The following is a 20,813-nucleotide window of genomic DNA, read 5'->3' on the forward strand; positions in this document are numbered from 1 at the left end:
AGAGGGGTCAAATATCTGGGAGTGGTACTAGATCCCAAGTTCAGCAGGAAATAACATCTAAAAAAGGTTTGAAAGAATGGCGGAGATAGTACTGATGCTGGCCAGACACACCTACGGAAATACAAAGTGGTTTGAACCAGACATGATATAGTGGCTCTACACCATAGTGGTTGAACCCATGATAACACGCATCTATGAACTGGTGGCCAATGATGAAACAAACGACCACTATCAACAAATTAAGCAGGATGCAAAGATTTGCATGATTGGTAATAACAGGAGCAATGAAAACCACTCCTACAGCTGCATCGGAGACACTCTTGAATCTTCCTCCTCTACATCTAGCATTGATGGGAAAGGCAAGAGTGGACCAACTCACATTGGAAAACTCGCCAAGATATGTGGGATTTGGCAAAACAGAAATTTAGCATTGTGTGGAAAAACATCAAACATGTTCTCGGACCACATGACCACGGAATACTGTTTCAATAAAGTAGGGATCAGTTCAGAACAATTACAGGGATACTCACAGGACAATGTTCATTAAGAAGACATCCGAACAAAATGAGGTTGCACAACGAAGACCTCAACTTTTTTGAAAAATTGTGACAAGCATGACTAACAATATAACTTGAGAAATGTGAATTTGGTAGAAAACAAGTGAATTTCTTTGACCATATTTTTATACCTACATGGATTATGATGCATCCTGAATGAATTAGTCTCATTAAAAAATGTAAAACACTTCGAAATCGAAAAAACTCACTTAGGTAATATTTGGGTCTGAGTAATTATGAGAGAAGGTTTTATGTTACTCGCTGTCCTGCTCGATCAAATAACATCGAGCAGAGAATAACTTTTGTCAAAAAAAGGCCCAATCTGAAATAGGACTAGTGCTAACAAAAGCACCTACTGTCAGCGGTTTACTTGGAAATGACAATATATAATCAGTTGTGATTCTGATACAAAAGCAACCGAGAACCGCTATATATTAATGTTTAAGTCCTGCGATGCAAGATTTTTATTTGTTATGACTGGTTCCGGTTTATTTAACCATTCTCAAGTAAACTGATGCAGAAATTAGACAAAAGTTATTTTCTATCCTATATTTGAGAATAGTTCGAATTATCTTGATAATCGATTCGATTACTCGAATTATCATGATAATCGAATTATCGATCACTACTAGAGATATAGTATTCTGTATCTATAACTATAGATCATGAAAATCTTTTGATGGAAATGATTCAGTCTGGAATAAAATTAGTGCTAACAAAACGCTTCTATTTCTACCCAGGGGACCTATTCTTGAATCGGTCGCAATTTTGCTTATACGTAGTACTGCGAATCGTTCGTGCACCCCGAGAACAACACTGCCTGTTGACATCAATCGTGGACATTTGACTTTGACATTTGTCCACATGAGTGGACACTGTTTGTTTATGTACATACAAGTTTAAAATTTATATTTATATTACAATGATGTCGCTCACAGAGGACAAAAAAAAAGATATAGTGAAATGCCTCAAGGAATTAGGTTGTTGTTCCAGGTGTATTGTACGATTCCTGGGAATCAAATGTTCATCAAGTAATAATATTCAAGACACCTTTTTAGGATCTGAAGACTTCATAAAGGTATAAACATCATATTAGGTACATCCCTTTGACATTAATTTTATGTTTCAGAATCTTGAGGAAAACAGTCATGAGGATCTCATACCTAATGTTAAAAGGGTGAAGACTAACCCATGTAGAGTATGCCTAGATATTCTGGAAAATCGAAGTATTGAAAATTTCCTGGCCAACATGACTTTAGAAGATATTGATAAATTCAAATACAATGATTATCAGCTGATCATATCTTTACCAAAATCAATGTTCCTTAGAGACCATAGTATGTTTTTATACCTGAAAGAGAAGTTTCCTAGTATCTACACAAATCTGTATGGTCAGTATCATTCTCTATAATCTAAAATGATTCATCAGTGTAGATATGTCTCAAATTATTCATGTTTTTGAAGCTCCCAGACTCGGATTAAATGGAACTGGATTGAATTAAATCACAGTTGATTTTTATCAATGTGGAAAGTTATTTCCAAGACAATTTTTTTCTTCCACTATGAGAAACTTGGGTCTGGAAGCCAAACTCTTGAGTGCCTTTTTTTGTGGAGGTACCCCAATCTTTGTAAACACATCAAAACGGTGGCTAAATTGTAATTTTCTATATCAAAACAAAACTGTTTGTTTTAATAGCCAATTTGGAATATATGATTTTAAAACAAATGACAAACAAATAAAAATAACAAACAAAGATAATTGAAGCTAAAATAAGAATGAATTATTCAAAATAATATCCAGTGTGTTGTGAATGAGTGGTATTTGATCTAATTTACATATTAGTAACACTTTATAAATGAGTATGTGACGTTCTCTTTGTGATCTTTCCAATTGACATATCGTTTACAACTTGATAACTTTTTAGACTAATGATATAACGAGTGTCCCAAATATATAAATATATGTAATACACCACAATCTCCCACGCTTATTAAATTACTTTCTTTCAACTATATAATCATTGAGGCGCGATGGAAGTTTAACAGGGCGACCTGATCTTCTCAACTCTGTTATGTTGGTTGGTGGATGGGGTATTTGATCATTAGGTTCTTCAATTTGATCTGGTTCAAACACCTCATTTTGAATATTATCGGTTTCATTGGTCTGTTCATCTTGCACTGGAATCGTCACCAAATCAGTTATATTAGGCTGTTTCATTGACCTTCATAAGAAACTTCTACTTCAGCTGGGAAAAAGACGGATTTACTTTTGGGCAAGTTGGTCGATCTTATCTGATCAATATGTCTCTTCAAAATGCATCCATCATCGAGTTTCACTTAATAGTGAAGAAGCCCAAATCTGTTGATAATTTCTCCTGTTCTTCCATAACTGTTTATTATTTGTGTAATACCTTGTTTGAAATCTTTCTCCCACGCTGAATTGTCGTGCCTTTTTATTTGATAGTGCTGATTTTTCATGATGAACGAGTTTCAAAGCATCCAGCGTGATACGAATCTGTTGATTAAGAAATAGCTCTGATGGTGTTTTCCCATTAGACAGTGGTGTTGCTCCATACCGAAAAAGTATCTCACGAACTTTCTGTCGCATAGAAAAAGACAAAACTTTTTGAAATTTCCACTGGTGAATATAGTTGCATTATTGGAAACCATAACATCGGGAAATCCATTACGAGCAAATATATCTTGGAGTATCTCTTTTGAAGATGAAGAAGTTGGAGCTGATGTACACGGAACAATCTCAGCCCATTCGGATTTTGCATCGATAACAACAAGAAAATGATGATTCTGAAATTGCCCTGCATTGATAAGTGTTCGCTGCCAATTATTTTCTGGTACCATCCAAGGGTGCAATGGTGTTCTTGAAGGGTTTGGCTGAGCAGATGCACAGGATGGGCAACTTCTTACCATGCTATCAATGTCTTTATCAATAGATTTCCAGTAAATGTAACGTCTGGCTAATTGTTTCATTTTAGTCATCCCAATGTGAGTATGATGAAGCTCTTTCAAAACTGCTGCTTATAGAGATGTAGGTATAACAACACGCTAACCTTTGAATAACACATCACAGTCTACAGTGAATTCTGCTTTGCAATTTGAGTCCTGTTTGAGATCATTCAAAAGTGCTGATAGTGTTTTGTCCTTAAATGTTACATTTTTCAGCGTTTCATAAGACAGTTCTGATGTAGTTATTTATGAAATGCTTGAATTACACAAATGATGAACTTCGTTATTGATTACTGAATCCATTTGAAATTCTACTGAAACTGGCGCCATTGAAAGGTAATCTATATTTGAATTATATTTTGCTTTCCTAAAGGATAATGTGTAATTGAATCCAGACAAAAATGTAGCGTGTATTTTTGAAGTCGGGCTGAAGTCGTCTTGGGAATCTTTGCGTTCTGATGACAAGCAGTTGATTATCCGTAATGAGTATGAATTGGTGTGCAAACAAATATTGATAAAATCGATCCACAGAAAAAAATAATGGCCAAGGCTTCTTTCTCTATCAAGTTGTGAATAACCTTGATCTGTAGAAGTCAAGGACTTTGAAGCGAATGCGATTGACCGTTCATTACCATCCACAACGTGTGAAAATATTCCAGCAACACCATTAGGACTTGCAGCGCATGCAAGTTGCACTGGTAAGGATGGATTGAAAGACATAAGAACTTGATCACTGGCAATTTCTTGTTTGAATTTGATGAAAGCTGCTTCAAATTCTGCTGCATATGTGAATTACAATTTTTTTTTCGAATATTAAGAATAAAGGGGTGCTTCCATAAGAACATTAAAATCGATACTGTAATAGATAATAAATTTATTGAAATAACATTCACAAATAAAAACTTTTTGGGATACAAAATAACTTCACATAATAAAATGTAAACAGGATTTTATATGGAGTTCATTGTTCACAAGACATCAAAATATTTTTTTAATGAATATCCAGAATATATTATTGAAATAATTTCTGTGGTAAAATGAGGATTTATTTTAATATTGCAGATTTGGAAAATGTTAAACGAATTTTCAAAGCAGTATCTAGTGACTTGTTTGGTATCAAAATGTCCAGAAAATATAATCCTTCCTCCAACTTTCTAGTTAATATTCATATCCAATATGAAGATGACGAAAAGGTAAACTTATTTTTGTGCTTTATTATTTTATATTCGAACATTTTCCAATAATTTTCAGGAAATGGAAGGACTACAGAAATTAGAATCATCAAAAAATATTAGCAAAACTTCTATTGGTGATGTCTTGAGTAAATGTGCAGACGAAGCATTCAAATCTCATTATCCTGTACCTCCAGAAATACCGAACAAGTTGACATTTGCAAATTTCACATTTAGCTCTGAACCTTTGTTTCTAGGAGGTAGATATTTGAAATTTTCGAGGGACATGGGACAATCACCATGGATCATAAACAATAAACCAATGACTAAATACTGTCTAATGGATATAATATTTGACAGTATTGAAAAAGTTTTAGGGTAAGCAAAATTTTATATAATCACATAAGGCAAGTGATTCATTCACTCATTGATATATTTGAAATATTTCATTACTATGAAAAAACATTAGACATTACAGAATCGAAACGGCCATTATCAAGAAGTACGTAAGTGAGAGTTGGATCATTTCACAATATGTACATAATGATAAAGGACTTGTTGGGTTCATAGATAAAGGATACTTCAACAAAATAAAAATATCTTGTGAGTTCTAATATCTTTTATATAGGAGAGCCAAATGAAACAGCTGTTATCAAGATTGCGGTGACAGTCGATTTTTGAATACAGTAGTGGAATTTCAAAATTTTACCAAACATTTTTGTAAAAATATATTCTGAAATGTAAAATTTTAGGCTGATTCAATGTACTTGTGATATACTGTTTGGAACCTTTGGTGTAGTAATGAATATTACTGGAGTTTTTTCCCAACACCAAATCGTTATTTTTACACCTCGACACGTGTTTTGATCACCAAGTGATCATCTTCAAGAGGAAGATAAAACTCTTATCTTCCTCTTGAAGATGATCACTTGGTGATCGAATCACGTGTCGAGGTGTAAAAATAACGATTTGGTGTTGGGAAAAAACTCCAGTAATATTGATTCAATGTAAACTAATCAACGCCCGTGCCCAAATAATAATAAAGATCGACTTCAAATTGTTCTCGCAAATTTTGAAGCATTTTGAAAGTAATTCGTTGGCACAAATCATCAAAAGAAGCGGATTGAATTCTTTAGACCTATCTTTTTAGATATTTCCACAAATCAAGTGACTTCATTTCGACGGTCAGTCTGCTCCCAACTCGGAGTCGTGTATAATTCCGGTGGCTATTTGATCTCCTAATAGGTCAGTGAACCACCTCGATATGCCTTCATTGTTCATCTGTGTTTAGACTTTCATTTTCACAGCAATGCATTGGAAAAACGCAGCATTGAATAGCCTCCTTTTTCGGCAGATTTGTCGCCCTCGAGGGCGACAAATCTGCTGAACTGCTGAAGCCTAAAAAGTAAAATTTGTACAGGATTATAAACTATTAGGCATAATTTCATAGTTTGTAGACTACCATCAAGATAATTCCAAAGGACGTTTCAAAAAATTCAAAACGTCCTAGTCGACCCCCAACACCATTAAAACATTTTGGCATAATTGTTACTTTCGCTGAGGGGTAAAATTGAGGGAGTTACAAATACTGAAAAAGATGACCACCAACCACCCTTCAACCAAAAATTGATGGGTCTCTGTATTTTTATTAAAATGTAGTACCTGATAACGTCTCTATTTTGTTTCCATTTGAAGACTATATATAACACAGCGAGTCAGCAACAGTTGGAAGGGAAATAAGAGATATATCAGTGTCGCACAAATAGTGAAGTCAATAGGCAAAATATATTGTAAGTTGTAAACTATTTCTTTTTATTGATAAAGTGATTTTTTTATTTGTTTGACTCTCCCTTATGTATGACTAAAATAAGTCGTGTAGGTATCATTATGTATATGTTACTGAATTATTTGTATATTTGCCTGATTACAAACTAACTAATTATTCAACGCTGGAGGAGACAATTAATTCATCACTTACATAAGCACAATTTCCCTGCATTTGAATAATATGAGTCATAGAAACTTTTGAATAAAGCTCAAACCAATAAATTTGAAAAAATATCTCAAAGTGAATACTGTATTTGAATCAATTTCATATTATATAATCAAAAGTCTGAAACGTTTCAAAAAATATAATGCACCTTGTAATGGAGTATTTAGTTTCATTCCTGAATATCGTTGACCAGAGTAACGGAGTATTCTTTTCCATTCTTGAATAGTGTCGACCAGTGTATACTGGCCTTTCATGGCCAGCAGACCATATCAAACTAATAGTTCAGTTGTTGGCCACTGATTGAGCTCAATACACAGCCTTAATATAACTAAAAGACGGCATTCCAAGACAAGGAGAAACCTGATATCACTCGACAAAGATAACCGGTCTTGTGTCCTACATTAGGAGCCTAATATTAGGAAGACCAACCGTTACCTGTTACTGAATGCAGAACAGTTGGAGTTACTTTCTTATAGTAGCTGAGTTGGAGAAAGTGTTAATTTCAAGTGAAATGTAGTCTTGCAACAATTCGTAACCACATGAGTAACAATTTCCAACAACAAAATTTCAACAATGTTCCAGTGACAGTCCGTTTTTGACGAGCGAATCAGCTCCAGAAAGAGCTCATTTTATGCATGCACTAGAGATGAGAAATACCATTTCTTCGTTGGAATATTCCAGTCACGATCGCGACTGGAAAATACCGCGATAAATAGTCCACAGCAAAACTGTACGAGAAGGAACGACCATACTAAGCGCTATGAAACGTTATGCGTATCGCCGTCGCGTTATAGAAGCTTTAAATCTCAGTCTGTAAGGTATCATTTATCTTGCATATTGTATTCAGATTATTCGTGTTTTTGGGGTGGAGCTTATTTTTCGAATAGTGTATGGTTTATAACCGTTTGTACCCAAACCTTATATTATCTTCGGAAATGGTACCCGCTCCATTTTTACTTTTATGTCCAATTTTCTTGCGTTTCTGTCTGAATTGCGTTTCAGGGACTTCATTTTCCAGGTTATTTCATCCACATTTGTTTTGACAATTCATCTTGTTTGATATTTCTATCCCTGTATTCTTTGCAATTAATGTCCCAAAATGCGGGAGCAACTTCAAACATTTCAATTAGCTCTATCAGCAGCTCTCTGGTCCATATCGTGTTTGCTGCTGAATAGAATAACAATGAACCACATTCTAAAGTTTTTTCAATAATAAAAATATTCACAATTAGCCTACGTGCTAGATGTAGATTGTGATGAAAAGACTAGCTACCGACACTATTTGTTGACAATATGGACTAAGCGATGTTTTCCATGTGAAATGGAAAACATGGATACAAGCAACAGGCAAAAAATTTCTTGCCATGCCGCCCGATGTTGACAAGTATCCATTAACTAGTTTAGTTGACGGGATACACGTTGGCAACACCGATATCAACATGTTGCCAACATTTTGTTGGCCGGTCTGTGCTTACCTTTACAGCAACAGCTATGCTTCTATATTATATTATATCTATCTTATATCTATATTACATCTAATCAGTGTGTTGTTTGAACCAGTTTCTGACGGGCTATTCTATTCATTTGTGACTCGAAACGTCAGTTAATCAGTTGAAATGATTTAGGTTGGGTTAGTCCAGAGTGGGTCTATTCGTTTCTCCATCGCAACCCACAAGGGTTCATTGTGGCTCATATCTACTCACACTCGACCAAATAAACCCAGCTTTTTATGGTGAGTGGTCTTTCAGGTCAGATGGTAAGAGTTCGGCTCAGCCGAACTCTAAAAACCTGATTCGATCCGCAGCGGGGCAGACACAAATTATGTGATCTGCTGTTTCATCATTTTCCAAACAGAGGCGATACACACTGTCCTCTACAATCCAAGTCTCTGCATGTGATGATTCAAATGACAGTGATCTGTAAGAAGGTCTGTTAAACATCGTAGTTCATTCCTACTGTAGTCCAACAACTGTTTGCTATCAATCTTCGAAGGGTGAATAAACGCCTTGGAGTGAGCCAATCCTGGAAGATTCTGCCAGAACTCCATAAATTTTCTTGCCATCCAGGTGTTCAATGTTTGTTTGGCAAAGCCTAAAACGATGTCAATGACAGGTTCTGGTCCGATGAACCTGCTTGCCTTGAAATGGTTTAGTTTCAACTTTACATTCAGTTCGTTTTCGAAATCCCCACCTGAATCTTTGATTTCAGGATTTATATTTAATAGTTCCTCATTGAAACATTCTAAGATTTTATTAGTTGTCCCAGAACAGTACAACACGTGTCGTCGGCAAACAGTTTTATCTTACACCTTTCAACATGTATCACAATATCATTTATGTATAGCAAGAATAGCAGTGGACCCAATACTGACCCTGGAGGGACTCCTGAAATTACATTTAAAGTACTGGATGTCACTTGATTACATTTAACTAGCTGTATCCGATATGTGAGGTAATTTGTGAACCATTTTTATACTTTATAATCTAGTCCATACTTATTTAATTTCATTAAAAGTAACTCAATGTTGGCTGTCTTGAATGTCCTTTTGAAACCCAGAAAGACAACACCTATAACACGTTTTTTAGATAGCTCAACTTTCCACGAAGAGATTAGAAATTGCAGTGCAGTTTCACATGAATGAGATTCCCTAAATCCAGATTGTTCTTTAATCAAAATATTATATTTTGCTATAAATTTCATCAATTACTCTTTCACTGCGATTTCTAATATTTTCTCATAAATTGACAAGGTATTTATGGGTCTAATCAGATCCTAAAAGGGTGATTATAATTTTTTCAATAAGAACGATGGTGGCAATTTTCCAACCGCTCATTTAGTTATTTCATTAGACACATTCATTTTTGATTGTGATATTTTTGTTATGTTATAATATAAAATTTATTGTTTTATTTCGTGTACTTACCTGATTTTAAGCTCTTTTTTCTTTTGTAACATTTGCTTTTCGATTTATATTCCATGTAGAATTTTTATTTTGTTTGGAGTAATCTCATTTATTTATTTTATCTTTGTGTTTGTATTTAATTTTTTGTAAATTTTCAGAAGTGAATTATTTATTTTATTTCATGCATCTCATTCACCTGATGATAAATCACTCAGATGAAATTTGAAAAATTTTTCATTTCAAACTCCACCAAACAATAATGTATGCTTTGAATACCGCCAATTCCAATTTATCAAAAAATAATATCTTAATCCATAATATTATGTCAAAAAGGTCCATGTTAGCTTGCGGATGATATATCGCGATCGTGTTCCATTTTTGTCCAAAGCGAAGTACCGCGACAGAGATTCGATGCGATGACATTCAGCCACAGCGAAACGGTACAGTATACTGAGGCAAAGAGGCGACGCGACGTGACCCGGTTCCATACTCTGCAATACCGTCTATTGAAAAATACCTTCATATATCCTTCTTGAATACCGCGACGGTATTGTAAAATCGAGCTCCAAAATACCGTTTCTCAAATACCGACTCAACTCTAGCATCCACAGTATTTTTGGGCACTTGTTCTGGATTGCAATTCTGAGATATTTTTTATTGGATCATTCAATCTTGCGACTTCTAAAAGTGGGAATCTTCCAAAGAAAGGAAGGAAGCAATCAATTTCAAAAAGTTAACTCTACAGTGTGTCTCACTTCTCATGGAAACACCCCCGTATCTTCCGTAATATTCGAGGTAGAACGATGAAACTCTCTGGTCTGATGGAAATGCTCAAAATGGACCTACCACCTGAATGGGGTTAGCCAAAGTGATATACACTGTCCGCCACTCGCGATGAAACACCCCATTTTTACGGTAAAACATATTAGGGGCAAAATAGGCTCAAAATTCCTTCAGATTCATGATCAGGACTACCAACTTACTACGATTACACTTTTTTCCTGAAAAAATCAACATGTTGCCAACATTTTGTTGACCGATCTGTGCTTACCTTTACAGCAACAGCTATGCTTCTATATTATATTATATCTATCTTATATCTATACTGAATGGGGTTGGCCAAAGTGATATACACTATCTGCCACTCGCGATGGAACACCCCATTTTTACGGTAAAACATATTAGGAGGCAAAATAGGCTCAAAATTCCTTCAGATTCATGATCAGGACTACCAACTTACTACGATTACACTTTTTTCCTGAAAAAATTTCAGTCCTGAAAAATCCGAATTTGTCTCACTTCTTATGGAAACACCCCCGTATCTTCCGTAATATTCGAGGTGGCACGATGAAACTCTCTGGTCTGATGGGAATGCTCAAAATGCACCTACCACCTGCATGGGGTTGGCCAAAGTGATATACACTGTCCGCCACTCGCGATGGAACACCCCATTTTTACGGTAAAACATATTAGGGGGCAAAATAGGCTCAAAATTCCTTCAGATTCGTGATCAGGACTACCAACTTACTACGATTACACTTTTTTCCTGAAAAAATTTCAGTCCTGAAAAATCCGAATTTGTTTCACTTCTCATGGAAACACCCCCGTATCTTCCGTAATAATTGAAGTAGTTTTTTTTTTTGGTTTTGACATCAAAACATGAACGAAATTGTTTAAGAGAAACTCGACTTTTGTTTTCACATAAATAATTTATTATTTATTTTGTTGTCAGGAAAGTTATTCCTTCTCAATATGAGAGAAAATGGTAATTTTGTAAGAGGAACGGAAACATGTAATCAGTGAAGTTTTAGGATGGTTAATGTTAGTTGATATTCTCATTTTCCCATTATTAAAAAAAAAACAAGGATATTTTGTGGCGAAAAATGTTATGTAGTTCAAAATTATTTAGAAGTATTACTTTCAAAATCACATTTTCAATTAAAAAACAAAACAATTTCAAATGATTTAACTGTTGACAATTTTATATTTTCGTGCCTTCTATGAAATTTCCCTCCAATCGAACACATTTTTCTTTGCGCCTTCTATTATTTCCTCCAACTCTTCTCAGTTCTCTAGGTGTGATTTCTCTACACGCTTGTATAATTCTTGCACGGAGATCTTCCTTATTTGTTGGCCTATCCTTATAAACTTTATTTTTCAAGTTTCCCCATAAATAAAAATCCAGTGGAGTTGAATCTGGAGATCGTGGTGGCCATACTACGAGAGGGCTATTGGGTCCTATCCATTTCATAGGTAGATTCCTATTCAACCAAACCCTTGTTATGCTATTATTGTGAACTGGTGAACCATCTAACTGAAAAATCATGCTGTGTCTCACATCCAAAGGTAGTTCTTCCAACACCTCGGAAAATGCATTTTCGAGAAAATCAACGAATAGTCGTCCGTTTAAATTTTGATCGAAAAAAATGGCCCGATATTTTCGTTCAGGATACCACACCACACATTAACTTTCTGAGATATTTGGTCTCTACAATTCACCACCCGATTTCGATTTTGTTCAGCCCGAAACCTCATGTTCTGGGAAGATACAACACCATTCGTGGTAAAGGTAGCCTCATCACTGTATAAGATATGCTTTAAAAAATTCGTGTCATTGAGATAATTTTCCTGCATCCATAAACAATACTCTATACGGCGGATTTCATCTCCTTCATGCAAAGTATGTAAAAATTTGGGTTTGAACGCATGCATTTTATGCCTCTTTAAACACCTCCATATTTTACTGCGGTTCATATTAAGTTGAAGCAATAAGTTTCTCAAACTAATTCCAGGATCAGCTTGATGAGTTGCCAATATCGTAACATCATCAATATGATGTTTTACAATTTTTCTGTCCTTTGTTACTTGGTCAGTGCTCACGAATAGATTATATATTTTTTGTACAGTTCCAGGATGTACAGCTACCTCTAGCGGGTGTCTTCTAATAAATTCAGCGGCCGCTTCACGATAAGACCTCACTCCTTCACCAACAATTAAAACAATTTCAATTTTTGCTTGAAGTGACAGACGTGCCATGTTGAACTTTGTCAATCAAAATGAGCTGATATCAGTTGAAATGGGAACTTCAGAAATATCAAAATATGAACAGGAAATCACGAACAGAAAACAACTGGAACACAGGAACAATATCCAACACAAATACAGAAACAAATAAACACAATGGGAACAAAAACACGGCAGAAACAACAGGAACAACGGTGATTCAAAGAACAACAATACTAGAAACAACAAATGCAATGAAAACTGCTCTTAGGGTTAATACAACAAGATCTTTCAACAATATTGTCAGGTTGACATTAAATATCAATAACCATGGTGATTTCAGAGCACCGCATGATTCAATGAAACTGATGTAATTTAATCCCTTCAAATGATTTCAGACAACAATTCAGCAAGTAGGTAAAATAATCTAAATTCTACCTGTTCACCGAGTGCGATTTTTTCTTTAAAAATTAACCGTTGTTTCGGTGTTGCAATGAGTATGAACATTAATTTTGTTTCGGATAGTAAAATGTTTCCTCAATATTTTGATAAAGGACCTAGCACATTTCTCGTGAGAAATGGCTTGCCTTGAATTTTGCCGAAATTTTGATATGTTGTAGTTCTTGATATGCTGATTGAAACTGTCCACAGCCAAAGCTCAGAATTGCAGCTCAAACGAGAGCTCTCACTTCTGGTTGAGATAGAATTTGAATATTCAGCAACCAGAATTAGTTTTACGAATAATCTTCTTCAGTTATAATAGATGCCCCCATCGATAATTTTTCATATACTGTTTCACACTATCTCGATAATCTGAGAATATGGTGCTGTGACATTTTCCTCAGATAGGCTCAAAATGGATGATAGCATCTCACAGCATCTGTATCTTTCATACCTGAGAGTACTCTCCAGAAAGAATGAAGGGGTTCAGGTATTGGAAGCGAACTATTTTGCGCCTTAATATGTTTTACCGTAAAAATGGGGTGTTCCATCGCGAGTGGCGGACAGTGTATATCACTTTGGCCAACCCCATTCAGGTGGTAGGTGCATTTTGAGCATTTCCATCAGTCCCGAGAGTTTTATCGTTCCACCTTCCATAAGAAGTGAGACAAATTCATTTTTTTCAGGAAAAAAGTGTATTCGTAGTAAGTTGGTAGTCCTGATCACGAATCTGAAGGAATTTTGAGCCTAATTGTTCCCCTAATATGTTTTACCGTAAAAATGGGGTGTTCCATCGCGAGTGGCGGACAGTGTATATCACTTTGGCCAACCCCATTCAGGTGGTAGGTGCATTTTGAGCATTTCCATCAGTCCCGAGAGTTTCATCGTTCCACCTTCCATAAGAAGTGAGACAAATTCATTTTTTTCAGGAAAAAAGTGTATTCGTAGTAAGTTGGTAGTCCGGATCATGAATCTGAAGGAATTTTGAGCCTAATTGTTCCCTAATATGTTTTACCGTAAAAATGGGGTGTTCCATCGCGAGTGGCGGACAGAGTATATCACTTTGGCCAACCCCATTCAGGTGGTAAGTGCATTTTGAGCATTTCCATCAGTCCTGAAAGTTTCATCGATCCACTTCGAATATAACGGAAGATACGGGGATGTTTCCATACGAAGTGAGACAAATTCGGATTTTTCAGGACTGAAATTTTTTCAGGAAAAAAGTGTATTCGTAGTAAGTTGGTAGGCTTGATCACGAATCTGAAGGAATTTTGAGCCTATTTTGCCCTCTAATGTGTTTTACCGTAAAAATAGGGTGTTCCATCGCAAGTGGCGGACAGTGTATATCACTTTGGCCAACCCCATTCAGGTGGTAGGTGCATTTTGAGCATTTCCAACAGTCCCGAGAGTTTCATCGTGTCACCTCGAATATTACGGAAGATACGGGGGTGTTTCCATAAAAAGTGAGACAATTTCGGATTTTTCAGGACTGAAATTTTTTCAGGAAAAAAGTGTAATCGTAGTAAGTTGGTAGTCCTGATCACGAATCTGAAGGAATTTTGAGCATATTTTGCCCCCTAATATGTTTTACCGTAAAAATAGGGTGTTCCACCGCGAGTGGCGTACATGTATATCACTTTGGCCAACCTCATTCAGGTGGTAGATGCATTTTGAGTATTTCCATCAGTCCTGAGAGCTTCATCATTCTACCTATAATATTACGGAAGATACGGGGGTGTTTCCATGAGAAATGAGACACACTGTATATGAAGATGTGTAGATCATGAAAAGAAGTAACTTTCAGACATAAACTAGAAGAAAAACCTTTTCGAAACGGCTACCGTCATATAAACATTGTTTTACATGAAAGAAAAATACTTTCGAAACAAGTATTTTTATATGAACACTGAATCATACAAAAAACACTTTTCTCTATTGAGTTTTTATTCCAAATATTCTTTAAGGAATTGAATCAAATATCATTCACAGGATTGCTGCACAATAAAGTAAATAAAAATGGGAAAATTTCACTTACATGGAACACTCTCTTCCTCACTTGTGGATATCCGATGTTTCGCCATAAGACACTTGCCTTATCGTCTCTTCAGCACCAAATCTGGATAACATTATAAGATGAAGCACTCAATTTATTCATGAAATTACGATTTTATGTCATTAATGAGTAAATTCTACTCTTGTCATCGATAACAGTACGTAATGATATTCATTTGCTTATTTGATTGAATCCCAGTGTTGTTCAAATTAAATTTAAATGACCTTCAATATCGATTCAAATTAAATTTCACTTAAATCAAATTTAAAGAATATTCCAAGTGAATCGATCGGTCGGTAGTCGGGCGGTTCGACGTGGGTGCTTTGTTCACTCAGTCAGTCGGCCGATGTGTGAGTCGATAGTTCAAGCCCCAGGCTGAACGCTCGATTTTCACTTGCTATCATCCAACCCGTGTTAGGAATCACACGTTAAATGGTAAGACATCGTTAGTCCTTATCTTTCTGAGAGTTGTCGTTTGTAGGGGTGCGATAGCTGGTTAACGAAACAAACCTATTTTGAACATATTTTAAACATATAACCAATGTCATTATGTACTGTCATCGATGACATGAATAGATTAAACTCATTCGTGGCATAAAGTCATAATTTTATGAATGAATTGAGTGATATATGCCGAAACATCGAATGTCCACCAGTGAGGATGACATTGTTCCATATTAGTGAAATTATACCTCTTTCATTTTCTATATTGTGTAGCAACTCTGTAAATGGTACCTGATTCAATTCCACAACGAATATTTGAAAGACAAACTGAATAGAAAAAAGTATTTTTATATAATTCAGTGTCCTAAAAGTATTTTTCTTAAGTGTAATTCAATGTTTATATAAAAGCAGCTGTTTCGAGAGGGGTTTTTCCAGTCAATGCTTGATCTATACATCTTCATATAGAGTTAATTTTTTGAAATTGATTGCTTCCTTCCTTTCTTTGGAAGATTCCCACATTTTTTGTAGAAAAATGTGGGAATTATTCTCTCCTAAAAATATACCCTTTTCAATTCAAAATATTGACTTCAAGAATCATTCAACTGTGCTACTTATAAATGGAATTATTTCTCCCTAACAAATTAGAAACGTCAAGCAATACATTTTCCAAAGTTTAATTTTGTTACTATTGATACTATCTTCTAGTAAATGAAATGTATTGCCAATCAACAGTTTCCATTACAACAATATACTCAACTTATGAGAAATCATATAGGTTCTTCCTGCCTTTATGTACAGTCTGTACAATTTTTCATTTGTTTTGTCTGTGATATGTCTGATATCATTTATCTGATCCTTAAGACGAATAAATTATTATTATTCTGTCTACTCTTTCATGTTCACTGATTCAGTCATTCAGTCAAGTCATTCTGTCTACTATTTCGATTCACTACAAAAAATTTCCTCTTAGGTTGAACTTCTTCCAGATTGAAGGAAGAATGTTTGAAATTGGTATTTCTGATAAAAATTTAAACAGTTGTTTTTTGTATGTATACATCTATAACAAATAATAAATGTTTAGAAATATAAGTTGACTATTCATCTTACTTCATCATAAACCTATAATGCATATTTATATATGCATGCGAGAGAAAAGTTGACCCACCAACTATGTAATGTGTTTCAATTGCTTCAGCCTCTATGGAGGGGTTCAAACTACAACTATCATTTTTTAAATCAGAACATGGAAGTATCTGTCAAAATTTATCTGATATTGAAAACTTTCATTAACATTCAAAAAGATAATTTATATGAGTTAAAAATTTTCAGGTTCGACAAAAACAAAATGACATTTTCTGCCAGTGGCCGAGAAGATGCTGACACAAGAATGTTAGGTAATGGTAGACCTTTTTACATCCAAGTGGTGAATCCATTAACTGATGATATATCGTTTGAACGCTTTCGCGAGATAGAAGCTGACATTCTGAAATCTGAGGTTGCAGCTGTGTTGAAATTACAAACAGTGAGTCGCCTTGCAGTTAAAAAAGTTAAAGATGGCGAAGAATTCAAAAAGAAACATTATTCTGTTCTTTGTAAAACAACAGTTCCAGATATGGAATGTGCTATTAAAACAATCAATAAGTTTGGCCAAGAAGTTCTTGAAATCGACCAGAAGACCCCTTTGAGAGTTTTGCACAGAAGAACATTAGCTACCAGAAAAAAACTTATATATTCGATGACAGCTGCATCAGTTCCAGGTAACTATATTAATAATAATAATCTTCATTAACCATTTTGGTACTTCAATATACATATATTCAATCCTTCCTTTCTTTCTTTATAAGATTCCCACATTTTTTTATCAAAATGGATTAGTAGAAAGCCAAAAATATTTTTGTTCTATTCTGAAATATTTTATCAGATCAACAATCCCTAATCAAATTTGGCAATTTATTCTGAAGTGATAGGATATATCTTAGATTTTTTTTTACTTGTGATTGGGCTGAGGTAGCACTGATGCTGGCCAAATGCACCTACCGAAAGACATGGGAGATGACACCAGAAATTAAATATTGGTTAAACCCATGAAAACATATGCATCTTGGTCTGGTTGCCAAAGATGTAGCAAACAACCACTACTAACAAGCAGGGTGCAAAGACTTGCATATTTAGGAATAGCGGGAGCAATGAAAACCACTCCATCAGCTGCATTGGAGACACTCTTGAATCTCCTTTACTTCTCGTAATAATGACGAAAGCAATGGTGTCTCAATTCAGATTGGATAACTCTGCGAGTTCATTTCATTTTCCTACTCGGTCAGTACATATCAGTCTTCCAGGCTGAAGTATATGCAATCTTGCAATGCTAAAGGAACATTGATTTGAGCCCTCAATGACATGAATGGGTCAATATTTCCACAGTTAGCCAGGCAGCACTTGATATATAGTTATTCTACAATCTACAATTTCTAATCTTCCCATTGTAATATTTAGTAAAATTAAAATTTCCATCCTATGAACCTTTCTAATTCCTGTACATGTTTTGTTTTAGGAAACTCAGATCTCTTCTATTTGGAACTTGTTACACAGGCGGGTACTTATGTAAAGGAATTTGTCCATAGCGACTTTCACAGGACCCAACCTAGTTTGACTCATTTAATTGGAAACCAAGTAGATGTAGTCGCTTTGGATGTCATTAAAGTTGAGCTAGAATGGCCGTAGAAAAGTGTATTTTTCTAATGTTGTAAATAAAAGTCTTTTATATATAGTTTCGTCAATGATTACCGTTTATTTTAAATTTGATTCTTGTTATAATACTTTTTGTTGATCAATATTTCCGAGTATGAAGGAGGATTCTAGTTATGTTTGGTTCGTCTTCACAAACGGATAAGGTCAACTACACTACAACTTTGAAATTCAGATAGCGGATGGGATGTACAGTAGCCAACTCCAGTGTATAATTTATAATTTTATATAACAGATTCATTTATTTATCTTTAGTATATACAAGAAATAAACTGACCTCAAAAATTTTAACGTTACATAGGTAAAAATTAAGGAATTTAAGAATATAGGTAAAAAAGAAAACTATCTTATATATTAACATATTAACACATTAAAAAACTTACTCGATGAACATTCAGTGTTTGGATTGCAATGCCAGAAATTCCTCTATTGAATAGAAGCTACTTTCCATGAGGTATTTTTGTAACATTTTTAAAGCTGTTACAACTATTGATATCCTTCATATATTTTGGCAAGTTGTTATAAAGAAATATGCAATTATTAAATGTAGACTATTTAAATGTTGCAGTTTTATATTTTGGTATTTTCAATATAGAACTTCTTGATGGGTAGTTATGATGATGACTTCCTAACACGTTGAAGTCAGAAATATTGCTTTTCAAAAAAATTACACATTTTAAAATGAAAATAGAACGGAAGGGCAGAATAGAGTGTTGTTTGAAGATAGTCCTACATGACTCCCTGTATTCCAAATTAAATAATAGTCTAATTATTCTTTATTGAAAAGCGAAAACTTACATTCAGTAGCCAGTCCCCATGTTGGTCGGTCGGTAGCCAGGCGGTTTGACGTGGGTGCTTTGTTCACTCACTCGAATTGACTGCTGTGTTGGTCGGTGGTTCAAGCCCCAGTCTGAACGATCGATTTTCACTTGCTATCATCCAACCCATGTTAGGAATCACACGTAAAAAGGTAACAACTCGTTAATCCTTAGCTCGCACAAGTTTCGATTTCTGAGGATTGTCTTTCGTAAGGGTGCGACAGCTGGTTAACGTTAAAACAGATTTTAAACAGACAGACAGATTTTATTTGATATATGGCTATATACAAACCCATAGTATAAATTCAACAATTTCTTTTGGTCCAAAATTGGTTTCATCTGAAGAATTACATAGTATGCTTTATTGAGTTGTTTACAAAGTCTATGTGGGAGTAGAAACTAATGTCTGAGTTTAAGCGATGTCCCGAGTAACTTGATGCTGTCACTAAATATTGGATTTTTATAGAAGGTTTTTGTAACTGTCTTTTCCATATGGAAATTTATGCTGGTTTTCTTATTAGTATTTAAAAAATCTGTTTTTTCCGTTAACCAACTGTCGCACCCCTACGAACGACAACCCTCAGAATTCGAAACTTGTGCGAGCTAACGTATGATTCCTAACACGTTAGGAATCACACGTTAAAAGGTAAGACACGTTAGTAGATTTTTTTGGCATCATTGTTTCATTTCATTGAGACCTTTTTCTATATTACTGTGCAATTCTTCAAAGGTTTCTCCACAGACTAAGTGTTGTGTCATCGGCAAACATTGTTACTTGTCCAACGGTAATATGATTGGGAATATCGTTTATAAAAAGGATAAAAATTGAGGGTCCCAAGACAGATCCTTGGGGAAAACAGATAAAAGTAGTGTATTCATTCGATAATTGTTGTGCTACTTTGATGAGAATACTTTTGTGGGAAAGAAACCATTTTTTAACAAGATACGGCTTATATCCAGATAAGTTTTTGTAATATGAAATTTATGTTTAGGCAGTCAAAAACTTTTGAGAACTCGAACATAAGAGACACAACATATTTTCCTTTATCTAAGGAAGTGTAAACATAATTAAGTGAATGGTGTGTGGCTGATTCCGTTGATTTATTTTTCCTAAAACCATGTTGAGAAACCTTATGTGATATTTGAATTTATTTGTGCTCGAAGGGTGTTTTTTTGTCGAATATGATCAATCCAGTCAATATCTCTAAATAAGTATATATAACTCAAAGATGACTGACATAGTGATCTATCAACGAACAGCTCAAACCACTGGACAGATCGGACTGAAATTTGGCATGCTGGTAGGTAGGAATTAAAACAAACAAAATAATGTTTAGTTCTAAATGTTGACAATAGATGGCGCTAGTAATATTTTAAAACGCGCTATCGTTGTGTTGTCACTGAGTTACATATATCCGAGGATGACTGGCCGCCGTATCTATACTATACCTAAACAGATCACTAAGGGTTATAAGTGGTGATAGAAAATTAATGGGTGGCGTAACAGTTTTGCTGGCCGGAGACTTTCGACAGAATCTACCAGTGGTGCCAAAAGGAACTAGAGCTGACGAAGTAAAGTCGTGCATTAAGAAATATAATTTGCTGGCCGGAGACTTTCGGCAGACTCTACCAGTGGTGCCAAAGGGAACCAGAGCTGACGAAGTAAAGTCGTGCATTAATAAATCTAATTTGTGGCCCCAGGTTATTATTCTTAAGCTCTC

At 35.0% G+C, this 20,813-nt stretch overlaps 1 protein-coding gene and 1 long non-coding RNA gene across 2 annotated transcripts; one reads left to right on the forward strand and one right to left on the reverse strand.

The window, feature by feature from the left end:
- Nucleotides 1-1,399: 1,399 nt before the first annotated feature.
- On the forward strand, nucleotides 1,400-18,296 carry Pus10 (Pseudouridine synthase 10). The gene is made up of 6 exons (XM_023159788.2): nucleotides 1,400-1,635; nucleotides 1,687-1,948; nucleotides 4,584-4,714; nucleotides 4,773-5,071; nucleotides 16,859-17,286; nucleotides 18,081-18,296. Exons 1-6 carry the CDS (start codon nucleotides 1,480-1,482, stop codon nucleotides 18,248-18,250), a joined length of 1,446 nt encoding a protein of 481 aa, XP_023015556.2. The 5' UTR covers nucleotides 1,400-1,479; the 3' UTR covers nucleotides 18,251-18,296.
- On the reverse strand, nucleotides 16,951-20,391 carry LOC141481207 (uncharacterized). Its single transcript, XR_012464813.1, has 2 exons — nucleotides 19,837-20,391; nucleotides 16,951-19,790 (listed from the first exon to the last, which is right to left on the reverse strand). It is a non-coding gene; the product is annotated as an uncharacterized lncRNA (long non-coding RNA).
- Between the last annotated feature and the right edge of the window lie 422 nt (nucleotides 20,392-20,813).

This window comes from Leptinotarsa decemlineata, unplaced genomic scaffold (assembly GCF_025532065.1).
Source record: "Leptinotarsa decemlineata unplaced genomic scaffold, Ldec_3_MD MMD2_tig00000090_RagTag_RagTag, whole genome shotgun sequence".
NCBI lineage: Eukaryota > Metazoa > Arthropoda > Insecta > Coleoptera > Chrysomelidae > Leptinotarsa > Leptinotarsa decemlineata.

Bases quoted from the DNA above. Each gene is read 5' to 3' on its own strand.
- Pus10 (XM_023159788.2), top strand. From the start codon at position 1,480: ATGATGTCGCTCACAGAGGACAAAAAAAAAGATATAGTGAAATGCCTC. The intron at 1,636-1,686 runs GTATAAACATCA...TTTATGTTTCAG, and splicing joins GATCTGAAGACTTCATAAAG to AATCTTGAGGAAAACAGTCA. The intron at 4,715-4,772 runs GTAAACTTATTT...AATAATTTTCAG, and splicing joins AATATGAAGATGACGAAAAG to GAAATGGAAGGACTACAGAA.